At 42.2% G+C, this 25166-nt stretch overlaps 1 protein-coding gene across 3 annotated transcripts; it reads right to left on the reverse strand.

The window, feature by feature from the left end:
* Positions 1-848: 848 nt before the first annotated feature.
* On the reverse strand, positions 849-17412 carry LOC308334973 (myosin heavy chain, fast skeletal muscle-like). 3 transcript variants are annotated; one of them, XM_080791882.1, is made up of 39 exons: positions 17198-17412; positions 16944-17087; positions 16126-16282; positions 16006-16033; positions 15778-15889; positions 15556-15648; positions 15403-15466; positions 15221-15319; positions 15030-15133; positions 14585-14723; positions 14236-14354; positions 13596-13745; positions 13333-13503; positions 12818-13121; positions 12630-12694; positions 12403-12490; positions 11425-11542; positions 10515-10638; positions 10250-10386; positions 9621-9876; positions 6401-6643; positions 6132-6308; positions 5905-6050; positions 5687-5777; positions 5213-5602; positions 4982-5108; positions 4692-4810; positions 4404-4600; positions 3806-3989; positions 3550-3715; positions 3298-3422; positions 2866-3174; positions 2554-2757; positions 2332-2457; positions 1978-2148; positions 1789-1893; positions 1611-1706; positions 1036-1164; positions 849-940 (listed from the first exon to the last, which is right to left on the reverse strand). In XM_080791882.1, exons 1-39 carry the CDS (start codon positions 17402-17404, stop codon positions 920-922), a joined length of 5805 nt encoding a protein of 1934 aa, XP_080648008.1. In that variant the 5' UTR covers positions 17405-17412; the 3' UTR covers positions 849-919. The 3 variants fall into 3 exon arrangements, with proteins under 3 accessions (XP_080648008.1, XP_080648010.1, XP_080648009.1); XM_080791884.1 differs by lacking the exons at positions 16944-17087; positions 17198-17412 and adding an exon at positions 16669-16741; XM_080791883.1 differs by lacking the exons at positions 16944-17087; positions 17198-17412 and adding an exon at positions 16509-16558.
* Between the last annotated feature and the right edge of the window lie 7754 nt (positions 17413-25166).

Raw genomic sequence — 25166 nt, forward strand, 5'->3', positions numbered from 1 at the left:
GTAGGTTGCGTGCTCCGCTTGCGCGCGCGCAAGTTAGCACCTCAACAGAGTGCATTTCTAGTTTATCTTGCAAACAACTGCTCAGTAAACTTGATTAATGAAAGCTCTTGTAGTTTTCCTTGCCTCTAAAGTATAACATGGTGTCAGAAGTGGAGCTACTCATCAAGTAAAAAAGCAATCGCACGACGCTGGTGCCAACAGGACCCTCCAACGAAAGATCAAATGGATGGACATTATTGAGGAACTGTATACTATGGAAAAACTAACTACAAGAGGATAAATTCTATAAAAAGTGGGAAAAGTGGAATCTCTTCTCTCAGCCTAGCGATATTGCAATAGGATTTCATTGAATGTTTTTTGTAATTTGTAAAAATGCAGCCTTTTTTCTTTTACTTTTTGTCTTTTTCTTTCCGTATAGTCTTGTTAGTTGTGTTTTCTTGTCTGTTCTTCCTTCAATAAAAATTAAGTGAAAAAAAAATAAATAAGTGGAGCTACTTTGAGCGACAGTGCGCGGCCGCCGAACGTTACTTTAGAGAATAACAGTACAGAAAAGCCGGCATGAGCTAAGAGAACGGGGACAGGGCTGCAGCCTCGCAGCGCGCCCTGCTGGTACAGTGCATTAGCGAGTCTAGAAAGGCTACACCTTCATACTTTTACCTCCAAACTTGAAAGTGAATGTATTTGAATATGCCGCTTCCCTTTAAGTACTTCTCTGTGCAATGGGTTTATAAAATCGTATAGTGGACATACCATATGTATTGGACCCAGAATTCAAAACATCACAATAAAAAAAGTATTGACAAAGTATAAGACAAAGTAATGAATACAAGAAATGATGAATAACTTAATTTTGGTACCTTTATTGAATACAATGGGTCATATTGTATGACTTTATGTACAGTGACTTGAATTGGAGAACTTATTCAGCAGCTTCTTTTCCCTGTAACAATAGGAATATAAGTTTAGATATTCAACATTCATGAATCTTAGTTAAAGATAGTCAACATAATGAACCTACTATTGAACATGTATTACCTTGGAGTCACGACTTTTAGCTCTTATCTTGTTGACCTGGGATTCAGCGATGTCGGCACGTTCTTCAGCTTCCTCCAGCTCATTCTGAACCTTCCTGCACTTGGAGAGGTGAACGTTGGCTGCTTCCTCCTACAATATGATAGAGATGGTTCAAAGCCTCAATACTTGAAAAGAACATCTTACAATCATAGTCCAAACAAGACCATTTCAGGGCATTGTAATGTGTGGTTGTGGCCCAAGCAGTATTCATGAGTGACATCCATGTGGTCACATGAATTAGCCCCGACAGGTTCTCATTGGAATAGCACAATCATAGCTGTGTTCTTGTTCGGCACCCGAAGCCAAACATTGCAGCTTAGTTATAGGAAACAAAAGCCATTGCTTTCTGTAGTCCATTTTGCCTGAATATCCCTGAATCACACTGCCTGTGTCTTCAGTATGTGAAGCTTGCCTTTCTTTACAGTAACAGATCAGAGCCTCCACAATGCCCATGAATACATAACTGATTCCCATTATTCCTTAGTTATAGGACAACAACACTCTGCCCATGGCAACCAAATGTATATTTGTCTTACCGCTTCTTCAGCCTGCCTCTTGTAGCCCTTCACCTTCATCTGCAGCTTGTCTACCAGACCCTGAAGCCTGCCAAGATTCTTCTTGTCCTCTTCAGTCTGAAGTGAGAGTGAATTGAGAACATTAGTTTTTCGTCAATGGCATGATGGTCATTAAAGTGAACATGATAAGATATTATACCTGGTATGTCAGCTCCTTCACTCTCCTCTCGTACTTGCGGACACCTTTAACAGCGTCAGTTCCGCCTCTCTGTGCAGATTCAACCTCTGTCTCCAGTTCACGCACCTTCACAATGGAACCATACATCATGAAATAAATTCAGTTTTATTTCATTGACTATAAGCTGTGTTGAAGTAAACCTCATCTTACCCTGCTCTCCAGTTTCTGGAGCTGCTTCTTGCCTCCCTTCATGGCCAGGTTCTCAGCCTCGTCGAGACGGTGCTGCAGGTCCTTGACTGTGACCTCCAGGTTCTTCTTCATCCTCTCCAGGTGAGAGCTGGTGTCCTGCTCCTTCTTCAGCTCCTCAGCCATCATAGCAGCCTGGAAAGAACATTAAAAAAAATTGTCCCGCATGTCTTGGTCTCCATGCCATACACAGACAATGAGCACAGACAATAATGTATATTTTAAGCATGCCACAAGGATGTCCAATTGTCCTGGTATATTAATATAATAACAAATATAATTATAATGGTTAAGCAGCGGTTTGTCATCCTAACTTACATCAGTGATGGCTTTCTTGGCCTTATCCTCAGCATTCCTTGCTTCTTGAACAGAGTCGTCCACTTCACCTTGGACCTGGATCAGGTCGGTTTCAAGCTTCTTCTTGGTGTTCAAAAGGCTTGTGTTCTAAAATAAAACATTCAGTTTAGCAATGCATGAGCAACAGCAAGTATGCATGACTTGTATGATAAATATGGTGAGAGTTCTTCCATTGACTTATACCTGGGAGTGCAACAGGCCAGCGCGTTCACTGGCATCCACTAGCTCTTGTTCAGCCACTTTGCGGCCTCTCTCTGTCTGTTCCACAGCCACTCTCAGCTCCTCGATCTCGGCGACCATGAGGCCGTTCCTACGCTCCACCATGGCAGCTTGTTCCTTACTATCTTCTTGGCTTCTGCAAGCATCGTCCAGGTGCAGTTGGGCATCCTAAAATAAATCACATTTGAGGTGGTCATGTTAAGAGAAACATCAGAATGTGACTTCTTCAGAGCAGTTCCGTTGTTTGAATATGTGTCCAACGACTATGTTTTGCACCTTAAGCTGTCCCTGGACATTCCTCAGCTGCTTCTGGGCCTCAGATGCCTGGCGGTTGGCGTGGCTCAGCTGAACCTCCATCTCGTTCAGGTCTCCCTCCATCTTCTTCTTGATTCTCAGGGCATCGTTTCTGCTCCTGACCTCACCGTCCAGAGTGCTCTGCATGGAGTCAACCACCCTTGCGCTGTTCCTCTTGATCCCCTCCATCTCTTCATCCTTCTCTGCCAGCTTCCTGTCGACCTCACCCTTGATCTGGTTGAGCTCCAGCTGGACACGAAGAATCTTGGACTCCTCGTGCTCCAGAGTACCCTGAAATATAATACAGGATCAAAAGGTTGTAGGATTATACTGCTATGCTGGTTGAATGTAAAACGTCTTGAAAGAAATGTAAAATATAGACATGCGTTGTTGATCTAGGAGCTAAGGTGTCACCTCAGCTTCCTCCAGGGCTGTCTGGATCTCGGACTTCTCTGTCTCTGTCTGCTTCTTGGACTTCTCCAGCTCATGGATGCTCTTTCCAGTCTCACCAATCTGTTCAGTCAGGTCTGAGATCTCCTCTGCACCAAGGTTGAAAAGAATCAATGAGGAACTAACTGCACAATCAGCAAACTATTTGCATTTGCATTTGAATAGTGTTCAAGCTTGTTTAACGGTTATTAAAAGAATGATGTGGAGGAAACTCACGTTGCAGGTTCTTGTTCTCACGCTTCATGGTCTCCAGCTGGTCCAGAGACTCCTCGAATGAGTTCTTCATTTTAAACAACTCAGTGCTGAGAGAACGAGCCTCTTTCTGAGCGCCCTCCAGCTCCGCCTGGCCCTCTTCAAACTTCTGCTTCCATTCTGCCAAGACCTGCAGAGCAGCAGGAATGAAATGTGTCATTTATCACATTTCAAGAAGGCATGCACTATTTTGTATCAAAAAAACATTATGTCAAAGCACCTTATCGAAGTTCCTCTGTTTCTTGTCAAGGTTGGCAGCCAAACCATTGGCCCTCTCCACATCAATCATGAGGTCTTCCACCTCACCCTGGAGTCTCTGCTTGGTTTTCTCCAGAGAGGCGCATTTGGAATTCACAGCCTCGATTTGCTCCTCAGCTTCCTGAAGACGCTGGGCGAGCTTCTTCCTGTTGATCGGTTTTGAATGGAATCAAATTATTGTGAGCAATGTTTTGTTTAGTGAGTGGTACCAGTAAACCAATGTTTTGTTTAGTGAGTGGTACCAGTAAACCAATGTTTTGTATAGTGAGTGGTACCAGTAAACCAATGTTTTGTTTAGTGAGTGGTACCAGTAAACCAATGTTTTGTTTAGTGTGTGGTACCAGTAAACCAATGTTTTGTATAGTGTGTGGTACCAGTAAACCAATGTTTTGTATAGTGTGTGGTACCAGTAAACCAATGTTTTGTATAGTGAGTGGTACCAGTAAACCAATGTTTTGTATAGTGAGTGGTACCAGTAAACCAATGTTTTGTATAGTGAGTGGTACCAGTAAACCAATGTTTTGTATAGTGAGTGGTAAATGATGGTGTAACCCACTTACTTAGCCTCCTCCAGCTCCTCAGTGCGTTGGACAGCATCAGTCTCATACTTGCTCCTCCACTGACACACCTCAGCGTTGGCCTTGGACATTCCACGCTGCAGCTCCGCCTTCGCCTCCTGCTCCTCTTCAAACTGTTCCCTCAGAAGGTCACAGTCATGGCGAGCTGATTGCACAGCGTGGGCAAGAGCATTCTTTGCCTGTCAAAAGAAAAATACCCAGATAATGTCAGCTGGATAAAATTACCAAACAAAATAGAATCAGGCCTATTCGTAAGGCTGTTCCTCATACCTTAACCTCCTCTTCAACGTGTCTCTTCAACTCCTCAATCTGTTGGGTGAAGGCCTGCTTGCCTCTGGTAAGCTGAGAGACCAGAGCTTCTTTCTCCTCAAGTTGACGACCAAACTCACCTAGTTAGACATTCAAATATTAGTTTCAAACATTTAAATAATCTTTGTTGAATACATAATCCTTAAATCCGTGGGATAACTGCGGATCAAAGCATTATCTCTAATTATGTAATTAGCTCAAGTGCCATTGACAGACCATGCATGCTAGTGGACTTTATGATGAACATTTACCATTTTCCGTCAACAGTCTAGCTCTTTGAGCTCCAATATCATTTAGCTGGCGAACATTCTCATCACTCTTGGACTTGATTTCACTGAGTTGGTCCTCAAGGGTGCGACACATCTTCTCCAGATTTCCCTGTTGAATAACATTGGACATATTCAATCATTGAAGTAACCTACAATGCATTTTCTCGTTTTTTTGTATTTTGTCAAGAATTTCACACAAGCATTCTATACTACCTTTGCCTTTGCAACAGCTTCCATGTTGCTGGACAGGTCATCGATCTCCATCTTGTATTCACTCTTCTCCTTCTCCAGTTTCTGCTTGACTCTCTGAAGGTTGTCGATCTGCTCGCCCAGCTCTGCGACGCTGTCCGCCTGTTTCTTACGGAGAGCAGAAGCAGTGGCTTCATGCTGCAGGGTGGACTCTTCAAGGTCACGACGCAGCTTCTGGAACTCAGCCTCGCGCTTCTTATTCATCTCGATCTGAGAAGCGGTGGCGCCGCCGGCCTCCTCCAGCCTCTCGCTGATCTCCTCAAGTTCCCTGGAGAGGTCGGCTCTCTGCTTCTCAACCTTAGCACGAGCAGCACGCTCTGCCTCGATCTCCTCCTCCAGTTCTTCAATACGAGCCTTTCAAATTAAGGAACATATTAAAATATGAATAAACACTTACTTATAATCAATGGTTTTAAAGAAGATTAAAAAAAGAAATACCTGGAGTTCTTTGATCTTCTTCTGCAGCTGGGCGCCCAAAGATTGCTCATCCTCAATCTTACTCAGAAGCTGGGCTACTTCAAAGTCCTTCCTGTGGAATACAGTACATCGTACATCATATTTTAGTGGTAGTTTTTCTCCGTTGCATTTCATATTTTGTTATTATTATTAATAATCATTATTATTCATAATTTTATTCATATCGTGGTCCACGTTACTTCTTTATCTTCTCGTCAGACTGTTGTTTGTCGTTCTCCAGATCCATGATGGATTCCTGGGCCAGTTTCAGATCACCCTCAAGCTTTCTCTTGGCTCTCTCCAGGTCCATGCGGAGCTTCTTCTCTTGCTCCAGAGAACCCTCCAACTGCACAACAATATGTTTGTGTTTTTATTCAGTACAACAATATATAGTTCAAAACACCCAATTGACTTGATGTATACTGACGTCGTCAACTTGCTGCTCCAGCTTGGTCTTGGCCTTGGTCAGAGTGTTGACTTTGTCTTCCTCTGCCTGCAGGTCGTCCAGGGTCTGCTGATGGGCCTCCTGGAGAGCCTTCTTCTCCTTGGTCAGCTTAGAAAGACCTTCATCTTGGGAGGCCATCTCCTCAGTCAGGTTCTTCACCTAAAACAGCAGAACAGATTAGTTGTGAATGAATGGATCATTATTGTTGTATAACTTGATGAGACGGTCGGCTAGAGTGTATAATGTTGAACCTTGTTTTCAGTGGCGTGTTTCTCCTTCTCCACTTTGGCCAAGGTGAGCTCCAGGTCATCAATGTCCTTCTTGAGCTCAGAGCATTCATCTTCCAGCTTCCTCTTCTTGGCCGTCAGCTCCGCATTGATCTCCTCTTCGTCCTCCAGTCTCTCAGTCGTCTCTTTGAGCTTTGCCTCCAACTGGATCTTACTTTTGATGAGACCCTCACATCTCTCCTCAGCATCATTGAGAGCCTCATCTCCCTGGTTGTCAATGAAAAAGATAAGTGAGGGAAAATTTCAGTGTTTGTTCTGGGTGAGATATATGAGTTGAAGCTGCTTCCTGGGGGGGGGGGGGCATTAGTAGACTGAACAAGGTGTTGAAAAGGTCAGACTCTATCATTGTTAGAGCTTGGACGGTATACGGAAGCGGTGGCGGAGGTAAGGTTGCCAACCGTCCCGTAAAATACGGGTTTGTATCGTATTTGACAACTAAAAGACCTGTCCCGTAATGAACCGATACGGGACGCACTTAATCCCGTATTTTGGGGTCGTGGAAGAATGACAGCGCGTTATGGTGATTCTCAGTCGCTCACATGCGGACACTCACACATACACACACAAGCAGAAGGGGCAGCCATCTGAGCTATGGGAACAGGAGGAATACATGGAACCTGCTGTCTAGAGAGGCGCTAGGCACAGCTCATTGGTCAGTACTCTTCATAGGCATGCAGCAGAGCCAATCACTATGCAGTGTCGTATCTTAGCAACTATTTCACCAGGCTCCCGGTCCAAAACATTGAAAAAACTAATGGATGCTGTTCACAGCCAAACATCTTATCTACCTCAGAGTCAGAAAGTTCTAGTAGTGAGATATAACTAAAAAAGAAGAAAAACGAAGTGCAGAGCTGAGTGGGAAAAAGATTCGGTGGATTTTTATGAAACAAAAGCTTTGCAGTTTGAAAGTGGATATTCAACCTTTCCCTACAGCTGCAATGTTGGTGAGTTTAATGTCGTTTAATACAAGCAGATGCAAATTGGATGAATGGGGAGTTAATGGATGGTTTATGGCAAGTCACTTCATATCATTAGGCTATAATAAATCTAGAGTTGCAAATTGCAAAGGACTGTGCTGTCATCATGTGCCAGTTAGCCCTGACAGGGACACATATAGGCTACTGTAGTTCCTTGTTCATCAAGCAACTCTAGAGCAGTGGTTCCCAAACTTTTTCATGTCAAGGACCCCCGCTGTAAGCACTGGACCAGGGCTAAAGGACCCTCAAATTGACACTAATGAGCCTGCGGACCCCCAATTGAAAACCTAATGCCATGGACCCCCATAAGAGAAGATAAGGCTCTAGCAGTGATTCTCAACCCGTTTAATTTCAAGGACACCCAGTTTGTCATGCATTAGTCCACAGACCCCCATTTAATGGCATTTCTAGTTTTCTACCTCTGGAACCCCCAATTTATATTGTAAAATCTATGTTAATTTAACTCTGAGAGTATACAAATGGAACCAAATGGACCTGCACTCTCAGAGTTACAGACCCATAAGGATCCATTTGGTTCCAAAGTATCATTTAGCTGGAGACCCCTTGGAACTCACTCAAGGACCCCTGGGGGTCCCCGGACCCCATTTTGGGAACCACTGGCTTAGTAACTGTAAATGTGAATTTAAACCAGGTACTGAGAAGCCTGTATGCTTTGTAAAATGGTCTGAAATAAGGTCAAGTTTATGATTTGAACATTTGCCATTTAAGGCTTAATATTTTGTATGCCGTTTGTTAAACCTATAAAACCTTATGGCATGAACTATATGTTGGAAGGGTTAGGGTAGAGCAAAGTTTTAGGTCAGTGCAGACTGCAGATTCATTAAAGTCATGTATACTTTCCAAATCATACCTTTACTAACTTTTAGATTTCGTTTTTTGTCAATTTCATACTGCTAAATGGTCAATGTAATTACTAATTAAGTACCCCAACACTGATACACTGTTATATATTTTTTTTAAACCATTAAAATCAACTAAATCATATTATAATGCAAGTAGATGTAATGACTAATATTTATTCATAATAAAAATAATGCATACTATACACTGTAGCACTTTTACACTCTCAAACAGCTCATATAGGCCTACATGTCAATACAGGTCAGGTAGTATTTGATATTAATTATATAATATTATATTACAATTACAATATTACAACTAGAAATATTGTTCCTGAAAAAACAATGTGGGGTCGCTGGAAGCCAAAAGATTGTACTGTGTTGTTTAATTTAATGTAATTGATTAACGTAATTTAGACCTGAAATTGGGGGGGGGGGGGGGGTTTGACCGGAAATTACCCAATTTTTCTATAACATTTTCAAATAAGGGACACCAATTTTTAATAAGGGACACCAAAAAAATTCGGCGCGCGGCTTCGCCGCGCGCCTTACGCAGCGGACACTAGGCTTCGCCGCGTGCCCGAGAAATGTCCCTTATTTGAAAATCTAATAGTTGGCAACCCTAGGCGGAGGTGAGGACAAGGAAGAAGCTGGAGGCTATCAACCTCCTCTAAAAGGATATACTATGGACTATAGTAGTGGCATTATGCACATACACCCTCCCCCACAAAAGAACCACAAATTGGGTCTACATTGTATGATGCCAACGGCCATTCGACGGTCTACTCTGCAAAATACGTGGGCAACTTGGGGCCCGGGGGCCACATGTACGTGGCCCCCACCATCACTTAATGAATCAGAATACTGATATATCAGATATATTACTATAGTACTAAAATGTTCTTCTCTTTATTTAGTTCATAAAGTTAACATAACTATAACTAAATTAAATAAAAAATTCAATTTTCAGGATTCAAATTCAAAAATAGCAAAACATTATTCGGCATTTAAATTACAATTTCAGCTGTTAAGATTCCAAACATGCAAACAAATTTATGAGTAAACGGTAGTATTAAATGTAAGTCTATTTTAATGTCCAATGTATTTGTATTTAGTTAACAGTTAACATAACTATAATTATAGTTAGTCAGTAGTCACACTGCAACGCGTTTTGAGCTTGTAGATCGGGGCACTCGAGCGAGAGTGGAAATATAGTGGCCATCTCCATCGTCAAATTTGCCCACCCCTGGTCTACAATACATCTACATTCTACATTAGATAAAAGGTTTAAGATGATAAACGATATGAAATATTAGCAAACATTTCCTGTAAAGTGTAGCTACTTACTGATGCCGATGCGGCTGCAAGGCTATTCTTCTCCTGAACTATAGCCACCAGTTTCTCTTCTAGTGTCTTCTTGGAGGCCAGGGCAGTGGCCAGGTCAGTGGTCATCTTCTCATAGTTCTCCTTCATGTTCATCAGCTCCTTCTCAGTCTCAGCGCTTTGCAGAAGAGGCTTGATCTTGTAGTAGACCTTCATCCATGGCCAGTGTTTCACACTGACGAATGAGCGGAGGTTGAACTGGATGGTGAAGATGGCCTCTCTGTGGGAAACAGTGGATCATGACTGAGGATCCCCCTGAGCTGCAGATCTAGTTTCCATGAAATATGACTGCAGGGCGTTATTATTATAGCTTATTGTTATTATTATTAATATTGTTGTTGTTGTTATTGCTGTTGTTTCCCCCGGCAAAGTGCTCCACCCAAGAGCCTGGTTCTGCTTGAGGGTTCTTCTTTTTAAGGGGATAGAGTTTTTTCCTTGCCAACATCACCACAATCTTGCTTAACAATCTTTGCTATTGTATTACTAGTAGTGAGTGTGACTTTACATTTATTTTATTAAACAGCAATGACAACACAATATTAAGTACAACATGACACATTGTACTTAATATTGAATTGGTGTTTTCAAAGTACCTTCTAACCATCATCTTGACAAACTCCTTCCTCATGAGGTAAGCTCTTGCGAGAGCCTGAGTCATGCCGACCAGAGCAGCCAGCTTTTCATCTCGCATCTCCTCAAGGACACCCAGCAGACCAGCTTTGAAGAACACCTGAATAATGTTACAAACACTGTAACTAAAAAACCGTAAGATCGACTTTTAATGCTCTCGGGATAACGTTAAATCAGATTTGCAGTGCGTTTAACTTGTATACTCATCATGAGGTACAGTGTGTTTACCTTGGTGTGTCCAAAGCGGTAATCATCAACGGGAACATCAATGGACCCAAGCAGCTTCTCAGAGGCCTTCTTGTTGTCCATGAACGCGCCCTCGGGACATGCGGCAGCATTCAGTACTTTGTACCTGTTTTGTAAAAGAGGGTCATTTTGCATATCGGTTCGGAACTAAAAGCTCAGTTGAAGGCGTTCTATCAGGCTGTGTTACGGCCTGGTATGGAAACTGTACTGCCCGAGAAAAGATAAGCCTACAGCGAGTAGTGCGATCGGCAGGGCACATCATGGGAGGCTGGCAAGCTGCCCGCACTCCAGCGACTGTAGAAAACGCGGTGTGTAGTCAAAGCATCATCAAGGACAAGCCCCACCGAAGTCACACACAAACTGTTCAACCCTCTACTACAACGACCGTGGCGGGGCAAGGGGCCTTGCCACAGTATCAAGAGCATCACCACCAGGTTCATGAACAGTTCTCAACTGAACAAGGCATGAGTCTTGTTCAGCAGCCTGATGACAGGGGTGTCATCAGGCTGCTGGAATATAGTGACTTGGTCTTAGCTCTTCCTTGGACACCCATGGATTATACCAGGGACAAGGGTCTTTTCTTTGCTCTTCCTCATGGACCTACTGTACTTGCAGATTATACCACTGTCAGTCAATCAACCTTATGCGGATTGAGGTTGACACACACTGTCATTTTGGCAACTTCATGCCATTTCTGTGTTTTTTTCTAGCACCTTAACTAACATCCATAATGCACAGCATATCTGCTGCTATGCTCACGTGCCTGCAGCCTTTATAGTTTCTCTCTGGTACTATATGTAGATATTTGTGTTAATCTGCTTTCCCACTTTCCCACCTTTACCTTGTAAACCTGTGATGTGACAATAAAGCAGTCTGAAAAAAGAATGAATACCTCTGCTTGAAGTCAGCATAGGGGATCCTGCTGGGGAAGCCCTTTCTGCAGATCCTGATGCCCTCCAGCACACCGTTACACCTCAGCTGGTGGATGACCAGGAAGTTCTCCATCAGGCCTGTAAAGATGTTGCTTCATTATTACTAAATAGTTAGACACTGACCAAAGTTGCATTCACTGACCACCTCACTGTCATCGTTTAAATGGCTATTTACTGTGTTTACCTGGAGTCTTGGTCTCGTTGGGATTCATATAATATATATATTGTCTCCACCAGGCCGAAGGCATGGGGAGAGAGTGTGTTTTGCACTCCGTCACTGTGCCTGTGTGTGTGCCCGTGTGTGTGTGTGTGTGTGTGTGTGTGTGTGTGTCTGTCCGTCCGTCCACTAAACTCCGGCACACACACTCCCTGGATGCCAACGAACCTCTGGCCCAAATTTTCCAGAATGGCCTGATTATAGCACCAACATTTGAAAAACCCTTTTTTTATACATTACTCCTCCATATTCTGTCCAAAAATCCCTCAAATCGTTACACATTATCTCTATAGTCATGTGTTCAAGCCGGATCTGTCCGATATTTCATATTCCATCCTAATTGGCTAACATTGGCTTTCAAAGTTGGCAGGATTGGCCCGTTTTGAACAAAAAGCCTCAAATCATGCAGGTGGATTTTTGCAAAACACATTTCTTTGGTGCAAAATGCCTCAAATCATGAACGCAGCGTGCAATTTACGTGAAATCTTTCACAGACTTTCCTACTAGGCTGAGGAATATATCCCACCCTTTTCACATTGGCCTGTTATATCGCCACCAACAGGTGGATTTTTGCAAAACTCATTAATGGAACAAAATGCCTCAAATCATCCAATTGCATTGGCCTATTATAGCGCCACCAGGAGGCCACAACTTGACCTGCCCTGGTGGAGACCTGTGACCAGAGGGGCACTTTATCTAGTTATATATTTTCTGTGTTTACCTGGAACCTTGGTCTCGTTGGGGATCAGGCAACGCACAAAGTGAGGATGAGTGCTCCTCAAGTTGGTCATCAGCATCCCCAAGTTAGCCTATTGAGACATAAAATAGCCAATTAGGCTTATTGTTAGTAAAACTTGATTACAATATTGAACTTTTCTCTCCACTACAATTATTAAACATACATGGATCATGGATATAATGTTGATAATAATGAATAAATATTCGTACCCTGAAAGCACTAGACACAGTCTGCATGGAACCACCCTTCTTCTTACCTCCCTTCTTTGTCGTATCTGTTTAGATTAGTTGGAATCATGATTTATCATTAGTTATACAGAATGATAACAGTATTCATTTAACAATACCTTTAGGCTCAGGTGGATAGAACACACATTATATTATATTAATAAACATACCTTCAGGCTCAGGTGGGGGATAGAACAGGGATAGCAGTTTACATGAAGACTTCTGGTACAGCTGAATGACAGAGTCGTTAAGAGGATCTTTGTTCTTGTCCAGCCAGCCTGTGATGCTGTAGTCCACCGTTCCAGCGTAGTGGACCAGGGAGAAGTGAGCCTCGCCCTTGCCTTTGCCGGGCTTGGGCTTCTCAAAGGCCTTGTTCTTTCCCATATGCGCTAAAACCAGCGCCTCTGCAAAGGATTTGTCTGTAGCCTTCGGGAACATGCACTGCTCTTCAAGGATGGAGAAGATGCCCAAGGGCTTTGGAAAGGAAACAAAACAGACAAATCAACAAAAACAACATTTACATCATGTCCATTAAAGCACAAAATAATAGTATACCTTCTCAATGAACGCAATGCTGACAGACAAGTCTATGACAATACATAATATAAAACGCAATAATAATAATAATAATAATAATAATCCTCCTCAATCAGCTCAATGCAGACAGCCAAGTCCATGTACCTACCTTCTCAATGAGCTCAATGCAGATAGCCAAGTCCATGCCGAAGTCAACGAGATCCCAGGGAATTCCTTCTTTCAGGTACTCTTCTTGTTCCAGGACAAACATGGTATGGTTGAAAAACTGTTGCAGTTTCTCATTGGTGAAGTTGATGCACAGCTGCTCCAGGGTGTTGAACTGTGAGTGGAGTGGACATTTCATTAGCCCAATCTCTTGTGTAATTGTGAAAAAGATAATAAGTCCCCCATTTAAAACAAGTCTATACTTACATCAAAGATTTCAAAACCAGCGATGTCCAGCACACCAATGTAGTAGTTTCTCGCTTGCTTGGTGTCCAGCATCTCGTTGATCCTAATGACCATCCAGAAGAACTGCTTCTCATAGATGGACTTGGCCAAGGCACCAACTGAGTTCATTACCTAAGGAAATAGGAACATTATTAGTAGGGGTGTGAATTACACAATTTACAAACTGCAATTTAGACATTTAGCAGACGCTCTAAATCCAGTGTGATGTACAGTAAGTAAAACAACATTGAATGCATAGAAATAGTAATCTAGGATCGGTAAACCAAGAAACTATCATCAGTCTTGAAACTATAGGCTACACACTAGATGCCAGGTCTACAAAATTAACCTGGCATCTGTCTACATAACATGCTATCAAAATAACGTTTTAGTCTTTACATAAGCCTGTAATGGTGTCAAGGCTAGGGCAAGTGCTACGGGCTAAAGTGGAGTCTTCAGATTACGGCGGAGGATTTGGAGTGAGTCTGCAGTTCTAACTGCAATAGGGAGTTCACAGTTTGGGAGCCAGAAGGGAGAAGAGTCTGTCCCGGGTGTTTTAGGGAAGATTCTGACAGCTTCCCTGCGTTAGCTGATCTGGGTGAGTGGGAGGGGTACTACTCACCTGTGGCACAGTCTGGCCCTTGGTCACAAACTCGTTTCCCACTTTCACTCTGGGGTAGCAATATGCCTTAAGCATGTCTGCTGAGTTCAGACCCATCAGGTAGCAGATCTTGTCAGCCTCTGAAATATTCATACAATTTGCCATTTATAATTTGGGCATTTAGCAAACACTCTAAATCCAGAGAGTGACTTACAGTACGGAAGTTAAACGCAAGGTACGTCAAATTAATGCGTAGAGATAGTAACACAGGAAATCCAAACAATCAGTCTAAGTGTGACAATTCATTTGTAATATGAGTAAATTCAATACGCGTGACAAAGTCAGCATTATTTCATTTCATTCCTCTCACCCTCTGTGCCATCTGGCTCCGCCTGCTCCTCGCGCTGCTTCTGCTTGAACTTCATGACTCCATGATGCATCACTGCACCGGTGAACTTGTAGATGTAGTGCTTCTCCTCCTTGTTGAAGCCCAGGATGTCAATAGCATCCTGATGGAAATAAGCAGAGACGAGATTAAGCATTAGATTAACAAACATCCTTTAAAACGGTCTACAACTCAACAGTCAACAAACCAACATACTGCATAGGAGTGTCTGCACATTTCTGAAGTGACTTTTAAGAAGACCTTTCAATACCTAAACATTTAAAGACCATTACTGCGTCAAAATAAAAGTACATAAACAAACTAAATTCAATGCAAAGTTAAAATAGGATTCTTTTGGGAGGTGTTGTAGAAAAGACATTGTGCAGAGCAACTGACTGTGCAGTACACAGTGAGCAGTAGGAAGACTCACGTCAGTAGCCATCAGCTCCACTTTGTCGTCGATGCTGGCCACAGTGATCTGACCCATGCTGATCAACGGGAAGTCGTAGGGGTTGGTGGTGATCAGACACATATCTGAAAAGGCATTACAAAGCTATGGGTGAGCATGTGTTTTTATTCATTTATTTATGTTCTCACTGCATCATCAGTCATTCCATTTACCAATAATCTCAGGGATGTGGGCTGTCATCATCTGGAAAAAGATGTGGTAACCTCTCTCTAGAGGAAGCTGGTAGGTCACTCTGGACTTCTCCAGCAGATCTATATGGGTTGTACATAACTCTTATTAATAATAATCTACATGGAGGAATATACAATTTATCATCTGTGAACTTCATACTTACATGTCTCAATATCAGCACTGGCCAATTTACCCGCATTGTTGAAATGGATTCTGATGAATTTACCCTGTTTGATACAGCACAATTTGTTGCATCCCTCTACATTGTGGAATTATTGCAGATTTTCCTCATAAAATTACATTATTTTACACTTACAAAGCGAGAGGAGTTGTCATTCCTCACAGTCTTGGCATTACCATAGGCCTCCAGCAAGGGATTGGCTGCAATAATCTGATCCTCCAGTGACCCCTAGAATGTTTTAGACATCGCCCAGTTTAGAATTAGCTCCGAATTCTTTTAAATTGAATTGCTATATTGCATATAAATGCTTTAAGTTCCAAAACATGTATTTGTTAAAGTTAAAAACATACAATATACCTTGATTTTACCGCTATCAGCCGCCGATTTCTCTCCAGAGGCAGTTGCAGCTGTTGCAAAGTACTGGATGACACGCTTGGTGTTCACAGTCTTTCCAGCACCGGATTCTCCACTGGTTATAAATTCATACATTCAGAGAAATGCACTTTTTGCACAATTTGTGTACTGTACAATGTTCTTTTTTTAATGCCTACATATACTATAATAGTATAGATGATGGAAACTTACGTGATCAGGACAGACTGGTTCTCTTTATCTGTAAAATGTAAAGCAAAACTTTTAGTCATGGATACAGCCCAAAACCATTATAGTTCTGCATTTGTTTACATTGTCCTGACTAGTACGTACCCATCAGCATGAACTGAAAGGCGTTGTCAGAGACAGAGAAGATGTGGGGTGGAGCCTCAATACGCTTCTTGCCTCTGTAGGCATTCACAACCTCCTGGTCGTACACTGGGAGCCACTTGTAGGGGTTCACAGTTGCACAGAACAGGCCAGAGTATGTCTGAAGGGGAGAAGAGAGAGAACATTTACATCATACAACATACATAGCACCGACTATGCCACACATCTGTGACAACTGATTACAGTCACGAGTTGCAAGTGGCATGAACTAATGAGCAACTTAATTTCTATGGTTTTCACTTGACATAGCGTGTACTCTTTATTTTTCTTTCTTTGCTATCAAAAGGTGAAATAGTGTATTGCTCTCAGCGTGTAGAAAAGCTTACATAGATCATCCAGGCTGCATAACGCTCTTTGACGTTATACAGGACAGAGGCTTCACTGAGGTAGGTCATCATGGCCATGTGTAGTGTGTACTGTACTGTACTGTACTGTACTGTACTGTACTGTACTGTACTGTACTGTACTGTACTGTACTGTACTTACATAGATCATCCAGGCTGCATAACGCTCTTTGAGGTTTTACAGGACAGAGGCTTCACTGAGGTAGGTCATCATGGCCATGTGTAGTGTGTACTGTACTGTACTGTACTGTACTGTACTGTACTTACATAGATCATCCAGGCTGCATAACGCTCTTTGAGGTTTTACAGGACAGAGGCTTCACTGAGGTAGGTCATCATGGCCATGTGTAGTGTGTACTGTACTGTACTGTACTGTACTGTACTGTACTGTACTGTACTGTACTGTACTGTACTTACATAGATCATCCAGGCTGCATAACGCTCTTTGAGGTTATACAGGACAGAGGCTTCACTGAGGTAGGTCATCATGGCCATGTCCTCAATCTTGTCATACTTGGGAGGGTTCATAGGGGTCACATCATCCTCAGGGACAGTTCTTGTCTAAGAAATGTAAAAACAACAACAACAAACAAACACAGAACTTCAGAATGTATTCTGATTACAATTGTACTATGCTGCCACTACTTGGTTTCAGACGCAGCTCTACTCACGTCCTTCTTCTCCAGCGTCTCCACGGTGACTTTGCCGTCCGCCTTACTGATGATCTTACACTTGACGTAGAGCTCTGCCTTGTCGGCCACGTATGCTGCCGTTTTGGCATCAAAGGGCGCCGTTTGGGCTTCGAGTCTCTCCCTCTCTGGCTTACGGAGATATATGGCGGCTTTGCCATACTGCTCCATCTCAGCGTCCGTACTCATGGTGGCGGCTTTCTGTAGACGGACAAATAGATGCAGGCGTTGATGCCTTTTTCTGACCGGAGGTCTGAGCAGATGGGCCTAATTATAGGACTACTGTATGTAGGACTATATTCTTATGGTTATAGCTTATTGTATTATTAAAAAGATATGAACACTCACCTTTCACTCCTCTACCAAGCAGTGAAATATTTTGAGCAACCCCTAAGTGTGGTGGGAAAAAACACATAATTTTGAGGACATGAACATATGTTATTGACATATGTCATATACCGGTATGTACATTCTTGCCACACACCACTTTGTAAGAGACATTTTTAAATCCCTCATCCGTTCCACATCTGAAAATCGTGATCCATTTCAATATTATTATAACATGCAATGAAATGAAATTAATATTTGACAATTCAGCTTTTTTTTGTAATTTTTTTTTTTTTCTTTTTACTGAAGCATTTCTTTCCTACACTTTAATTCCATTGTATGAATTAAGGTTACATTCCAGGGGCATGTGTAGACTAGCCAATCTGTACTCTTCCAAAGAAGTACTTGATTCATAAGAGTAAAAACACATACAATGCAAATGATTTAAAGTAATCAAATATCTAAATAAAATGAATAAACGAAAGCCATTTCCAATCTGGCCCAAAACCATATCACTATAAATAAAAATAATCATTTAAAACTGTACAATATAACTGTACAGATCATATAACTATTAACTGTATAAATTATTCTGTTCAGTGTCTGTAAACTCAGTATAGCTACATAACACTATACAGAGTAATGTTAAAAATGAAGAGCTAATATGTCTAATAGATAATATTATATGACTATGAATACATGTAGCTACTGTAACATCTCTAAAACATTTACAGTGGATTACTATGAATAGCCAACATCACTAAAAGATTAGCAGTATGACCATCACGGACCGATGGAAGTCTCACCGGCAAATGGAACGTTGCACTCCTCTGCAATGGGTTCATGTCAACCATCCCAGCATGCTTATATGAGGTGTTAATTGCAGGCCATGCAGAAAGTAAAAGTGGGAGTTGCCTTTCAAGGTCTGTTTTCATTCCAGTTGACATCGCAATTCTCATCCATTTAGCCATTTGAAAAAGGATCTATTAATGAACATGTAAAGTTATACTTCCAACACTCACATGACACTTATACTACTGTACATTCATATAGCTCTGTTGACTCAGGAACCTGACATTCAAATTCATGAGCAGGCTTGGATCGCTCACTGAATAAACTCATTGGACAGATGACAGACACCAGGCCGTAGTTCTGTAAGGTTACACTTCTACCATCATCAGAGGACACTGGCATGAGTGCCTCGCCTAGAGTAGTAACCTGTGGGGCTGGGTAAATATTTATTTATTTGTATTCTCGTATATGTGATGTACTGTCTTACCTCGTGGGCCCTACGAGCCTGTAATAAAGTTATTCATAGGCCTGTTGCTTCGGCTGAAGCCATGCCAATTACTTTATGGAATATAAATAGTGTAATTGGCAGGGTGGTAGTAGGGTGCTGGGTTTCCTCATCTAAATTCATTACATTACTTCACGTCTTGTCAGATACATTATTTACTGATGGTCTAATTAAGATGTCTCCCCAACGCATGCTTAACATTTTTATCATTTTATTCTAGCAATTATCCCCCCCCCCCCCATAAATCTGAGCTATTACTATTACTTGGAACATGCTAATATTCAGCGAGGAAGGCCAATAAGCAAGTACTCAAATACTTTACTCGAGTATAATTTTGAGGTATTTTGAGGTATGAGTATTTCCAGTGTATGCTACTTCATACTTCCACTACACTGCATTCCAGGAGGAATTCTAAAATGTAGTGAAGATTCCTCCTGAAGTGCAGCTGTCAAATTTAATTTGAGAGCTTTAGTTACGGTTGTTTTTTGTGTGTTTTTTTTTTATAGTCATGGTCATAGTTCAGATGTTAATGAGTTGTTAACTATACGCCAACAAATCCTGGCTTAACTGCCACTGGCTTAACTGTAAGGGCAGCGTCACGCAATCCTTTACTGGTAACCTTGGCACAACCTACCGTAACTTTATTTCCATTCCTTGTACTCATCACATTTCCTTTCAGCATTACATTTCATCATAAATGCATTCATTAGCAGACTCAGTGACAGATAATTGCACACACACACAGCCTCACACAGCTGACACAGTCTGTGGTAACTTCTCGTCACAGCTTGCCAGTGTCAAATCAAGCACAAAGTACAGTAGCCTAAACCCAAATCCAGTGGCTTAATATTACATTCCGTTGGTGATTTGTGTCATTCTTTGTAAAACAGGCCCCTCCCACTAACTTTGGAGGCCGATTACAGCCGAACGATACGGACTATGAAAATTCTGCCTGTGGTGTTTTAATCGGATAGGTCCAGAGATCATGTGTACCGTTTTCTGTGAGATTTGCACTAAAGCTGTAGGTGGAAGAGCAAAAAGTGTGTTTTGAAGAAAAGTCAAAATGGCAGAAAATCTATCCTGACGCATTTTACGACCTATGGTTCAAGAGTTATAAGGCGAAATGTAAAGTGGGCTGTTATAGCGCCACCATGAGGCCGACTGATGTAATTATTACATTAATTTTAATAATTATTCTGAACCTCCCCTCCAAGTGTTGTTTGTAACATTTGAGTTTTCGCATTGTCGATGGGAAGTTTTAATGCACTAATAAATTCATTATTAATCAATAATTTGTTAAAGAGAAAAAAGACATTAAGACCTCCGTAATATTATGGTCAATGCCTGTGTGAAAAGTCGGAGCGATTGGTGCAGCCAGTGAGGAGCTACGACAGTGTTTCAGACATTCATTCAGACGATTGAGTGAATTATTAGTATGAAGTATGACGATGATGATGAATAGACTATGGTCAGGGCTGAGCACAGAAGTAGCTGGGCTCCTAAAAAGGTGAAAGGTGAATGAGCCCTACCGCCCTTTTGAGGTGCGTCCCACTGGGAGGGAGGAGACCCCCGGGCAGACCGAGGTGCACATGGAGGGATCACATCGACTCACTGGCCTTGGAACGACAGGATCCCCCAGGAGGAAGTCACTAATGTTGCGTCTGGAAAGGGATGGAGTTCTCTGGTGGAGCATTAACCGATTCCCTGTGGCAATTAATTTACAGAGTATAATATAAATAAGACAAAACATAATACCAAAATGAACAAACACCCCTCCTCCTCTACAGTGCTTGGCCCATTCCAATCAACAGGATTAGATTGGCAGCTCTGCAGAGGACAGACAGGCATGACCAACAAACAATTTACATTCAGTGTCAATAAATAAACCTGCAACACAAATATGTCATATGACTGTGACTTGTCTTAAACATGCACACGATCACAATGTTGTGTCAGTTGAATCTTTTTGTTCTGCTGCCCCAAACAGGGCTCCCATGTGAAATAGATCTGAAATCCAGTGGTGCTTGTTACAAGTAAAAGTCTGGTACTCAACATTTACTTGAGTAAAAAACACACAAGTATTGTTATCAAAATGCACTTAACCCATTTTGGGTGGGAACCCTTTTTGGTTACGGTACTTTAGCTATTGAAAAATAGCAGATCTACAAGCTCATAGCGCGGCACTCTTGTACGTAGGTCTGCTATTTTTCTTTAATCGTGAAAATGTAGTGCAAATCTTTGAATATATTCTTTCAGAGCCAACGTTTTTAACTAAAATCTTTGCTTCTGGGGGGGGGGGGGGTCCCTGGAACAACATATTTTCAGATGGGGTCGGCGGCCAATTACATATAATCTTGGGGGTCCTTGACATGAAAATGTTTGAGAAGGACAGAATAGAAACATGAGGTTTTTCAGAAAACTGTCGTGATTTAGACTAGAGGGCATAAAGGTAGAAACTTCATCTCTCTCTCTGCTAATTGGCCCTTGACCCGATAGGACCCCGGCCTCTGCCTGCTCTATAGGGTTCTCTCTGGTGGGACAGGGGGTAAAGTTCTGCCCCTCGTTGCAAAGACTAGGGTTTCAAATCAACTCCCTAGAGCCTCCAGCAGTCCAGCTGGTCCTGCCGTCCTGGCGCTCCAACAAAGATAAATGACCATGTACGGACCAGGAAGGCAAGGTGGGGAGGGCTATTTCTGTCCTCCAGGTTGGCCAGGGGGGGCTGTTCAGTTGGGCGAGGAACTAGGAGGAATAGTGTGAACCAACACTCCAAATTAGTTAAGAAGTCATTAAAAGGTAGGGCTGAAGTGATTTTCTTTGGTTGAAATAAGTGTTAAATATCTCTATATTGTGATAGTACTCATTGGTATAGTGCTGCTCCTGCTTTTTTATTAAACAAAAATGCATTTTCCTTTTAACAAAAAAAACTGTTTTAACCATGACTTACATGGGAAAAACCCTCCAACCGACCACTTAGGCCCGTAAGTCAGTGACTAAACTGATCACTCATGTGAAGTAAGGGGCGCCTTGTTTTTCCTTTTGCTTTTGTAAGTCACTTGGTTACAGTTTTATTGATTCTTTCCATTGTCCATCCTGGCTTGGCTTGTTTCTTGTATGAAACAAATTATTCCATAGAAGTCCATAGACTTGGCTGGCAAACATCTTTGAGGGGCGCTAGCCCCTCCTATGCACAGCTTTGTGTGTAGGTGTGTTTGAGCATGGAATGTGTTTGAGCTCGGAGTCGGAGTGTGTTTGTAGCACGGAATGTGATGATTTGATTGGCTGATGTATCATGATGCATGATGATAAGAGCGCCCCTCACTTCACGGGTGTGAGGCTCTAAACAAACATAGACTTGGCAGGTGGGGAGGATTATCTCATCTAGTCTATCCAGGTTAGCCAGGGGGCCTGTTCAGTTGGGAGGGAACTAGGAGTGACAACCTAGACCTTAAAGTTAATCATTTGAAAATAGCTGATCTACAAGGCTCACAATGCGTTGCATCAAGATGTTTAAACATTTGAAAACTTGAAATGGTACATTCTGCATAATGAGTATATTTTCTTCTGTACTTTTTTAAATTTTGAACTGGACTTTTACATTGCAGTATTGATTGATCTCATGATATTTATTGTAAAAAGGATCTATGGGGTAAATGGTGCATTTATATAGCGCCTTTATCTAAGGTGCTTTACATAGATTGTGCATACATTCACACACACACACACACACACACACACACATTCATACACCGATGGCGGCGGAAACCATGCAAGGCACCAACCAGCACAACAGGAGCAATTCGGGGTTCAGTCAGTGTCTTGCTCAACGACACTTCGACACTAACAATAGTCTGGTTTCCCTGTGGCCAACCACACTCCATTTTATTTGTAACTTATGACTGCATTAGGTGTCTGAGCGTTGGCTCAGGGTAAAGTTTCTGCCCGTCGCTGCAGAGACTAGGGTTTCAAATCCTCCACGGTGGAGACTCCAGCTGAGCCTGGCGCTCCAACTAAAATAAATGTTTGTTTGGAGGAAGGCAGGTGGGGAGGGTTACATCCAGGTTCCTTCAGGATGGCCCCAGGGAGCCTTTTCAGTTCTCATGCTGTCATTTTGCCAGTAGAACTTGTAATTCCACAGAGTCTTAAGAACGTATGGCTTGTATGTGATTGTGAGGGGCCTGTCTGGCATTTTGGCACCAATAATGACATGCCCAAAATAGTGTCATCACAAAGGTGTCACGTGGTTAACGTAAAAGCTACCACAATAAGTATATTTCCCCACATTTCACCAGAAATGCAACTGCTTTAACCAGGCAACGTCACTCTTTACAGGATTTGGAGTTTAGAGTTATAGGGCCCTATCTTGTGCCATCCCTTACCCCTAATGACAGTTACTTTATCAACTATTTGCAACAGACTACATCAGATGTTAATTTGACAGAGAAATATGCAGAACTCCCTTACACACTAGTCCCACTTCTACTGAAGGACAACAATCAATCAACTATATTTGTCCAGACTCAGGGTCCAATAAAAACAGACAAGATAAAACACTGTATACAAAATAAACTAACTAACCTAACTAATCAGTTTTACGATAATCAATTATACCAGTGCTTTCAAAAAGCAGATCGATACCTAGTTATAGGCTACAGAGGCTGGGGTTAGTCAGCAGCATAATTATAAGGTTTTGAGACTCATTGAGCCAACACATACATTTGTACAGTAATAAAGCATGAAAAGTGTATACTCCCACACTACAGAATAACTCGCTTGCACTGCTGCTCCACCAACAATATACGCAATCATAAGCAATCTGCAGTGCTTGCTTTCCTGAACTTAACCCACAAGGGGGCGGTATACAGGGAAGTGCAGTATGCTCTGAAGAGATTTATCAAGTGAACACGAGTGAAATTTCCTCCCCAGCATGTTCACCTGTACGTGCCCGTTGGCCATCGGCCTACTTGAGAACGATGCAATTTGGGAACAAAATAATACCCGTTGTCAACTTGTCATAGCACCCGTTTTAACTATCTGTCTGTGTCCCTTTTGTGCCCATACTGTATATGGAGATCTCTGTATCTGTCTGTCTGCCTGTGCCTGAAGAGTGCAAACCGACTGAAAAGTGTACTGGTTAAGTAATCAATTGGCAGGTGTGGGGTTGCCATGGCAATCAATATTGGCTGAGGCAGAGGTGCACAGGTGAGGGGACTTAGGCTGATTAGGCCCACTGGCAGAGCCTGGCCAGAGCCTTTTGTGGTGGTTGTGGTCCTGTGGAGAACCGTGGGGCCGACCGACTCGATACCGGGCACTGCACTCCCTGCATTGGTGTGGAACACGTGTCAAATGTGAAGTCGGTGGGGCAAACGGTTCTCAGGTTACGTGCATTACAACCACACACACACACACACACACACACACACACACAGAGCCGTGGCACATTTATAGGATGCACACGGCTGCCATCTTACCAGCAAGGTGGTGGCTCATCCAAACAGAAAAGTCCTATTTAATTGTATTATGTCTCCTGCATTATGTGCAAATTCTAAACAGATGGTACACATATTGTCTTCATTCAGACCACAGCCATCTTGCCAGCAAGGTGCTGGCAAAGTGCTACTTCCCATAGCAGCCCAATCATCCAAACAGAAAAGTCCTCTCTAATCATATTAAACAATGCCAAACTCACCAACATTGCAGCTGTAGGGAAAGCTTGAATTATCCTCCATCTGTAAAGTGTTTATTGTTTCATAAAAATCCATGCCGTAGACATGTTATGAGCTATACTTCCTTGCAGATGATTATTTTCTAGGTATGAGAGTATGGAAGCGCTCGTTATCCGTAAAGCAACCTCCTGCTGCCTCCTGCACTATGTGCAAATTCAAAACAGGTGGTACACATGGGCCCAACGAGTGCTTCCAAACTCCAACACTTAGAAAACAATCACATGCAAGGAATTTATTGATAGGAAGTAGCTCATAAAATGTCTATGGTGGATTTGTATTAAACAAACACTTGTTGAGTGATACTCCAGCACAGAGAAATATCATCTGCAAGGAATTTCTTGACAGGGAGTATGTCTACAGTGGATTTTTGGGCCTTCCTATACACAGGTTTAATGTTTGTCTTTAGTTGTTTGTTTAGTAAACACATTGTTTGACAATTAAGGGAACATTTATGTCATATTGTCTCTTTATTGTTAATGGCGTTTAATGTTTGTGTTGGCACCGTTTGTTTCACATCACCATTACAACACCTAATCAACATGAGTAGACTTTAATAATATTAGCGCCCCTCACTTCAGGGTGTGATTTTTTTTAAACAAACACA

Source organism: Protomyctophum bolini, assembly GCF_963924005.1.
Source record: "Protomyctophum bolini genome assembly, chromosome: 20".
NCBI lineage: Eukaryota > Metazoa > Chordata > Actinopteri > Myctophiformes > Myctophidae > Protomyctophum > Protomyctophum bolini.

Coding starts and splice junctions, on each gene's coding strand:
- LOC308334973 (XM_080791882.1), bottom strand. CDS start 17,404: ATGAGTACGGACGCTGAGATGGAGCAGTATGGCAAAGCCGCCATATAT. Junction 13,504..13,595: donor CTGGTTTTGAAATCTTTGAT/GTAAGTATAGAC, acceptor CTCCACTCACAG/TTCAACACCCTGGAGCAGCT. Junction 6,644..9,620: donor TTGCAGCCGCATCGGCATCA/GTAAGTAGCTAC, acceptor ATTGACAACCAG/GGAGATGAGGCTCTCAATGA.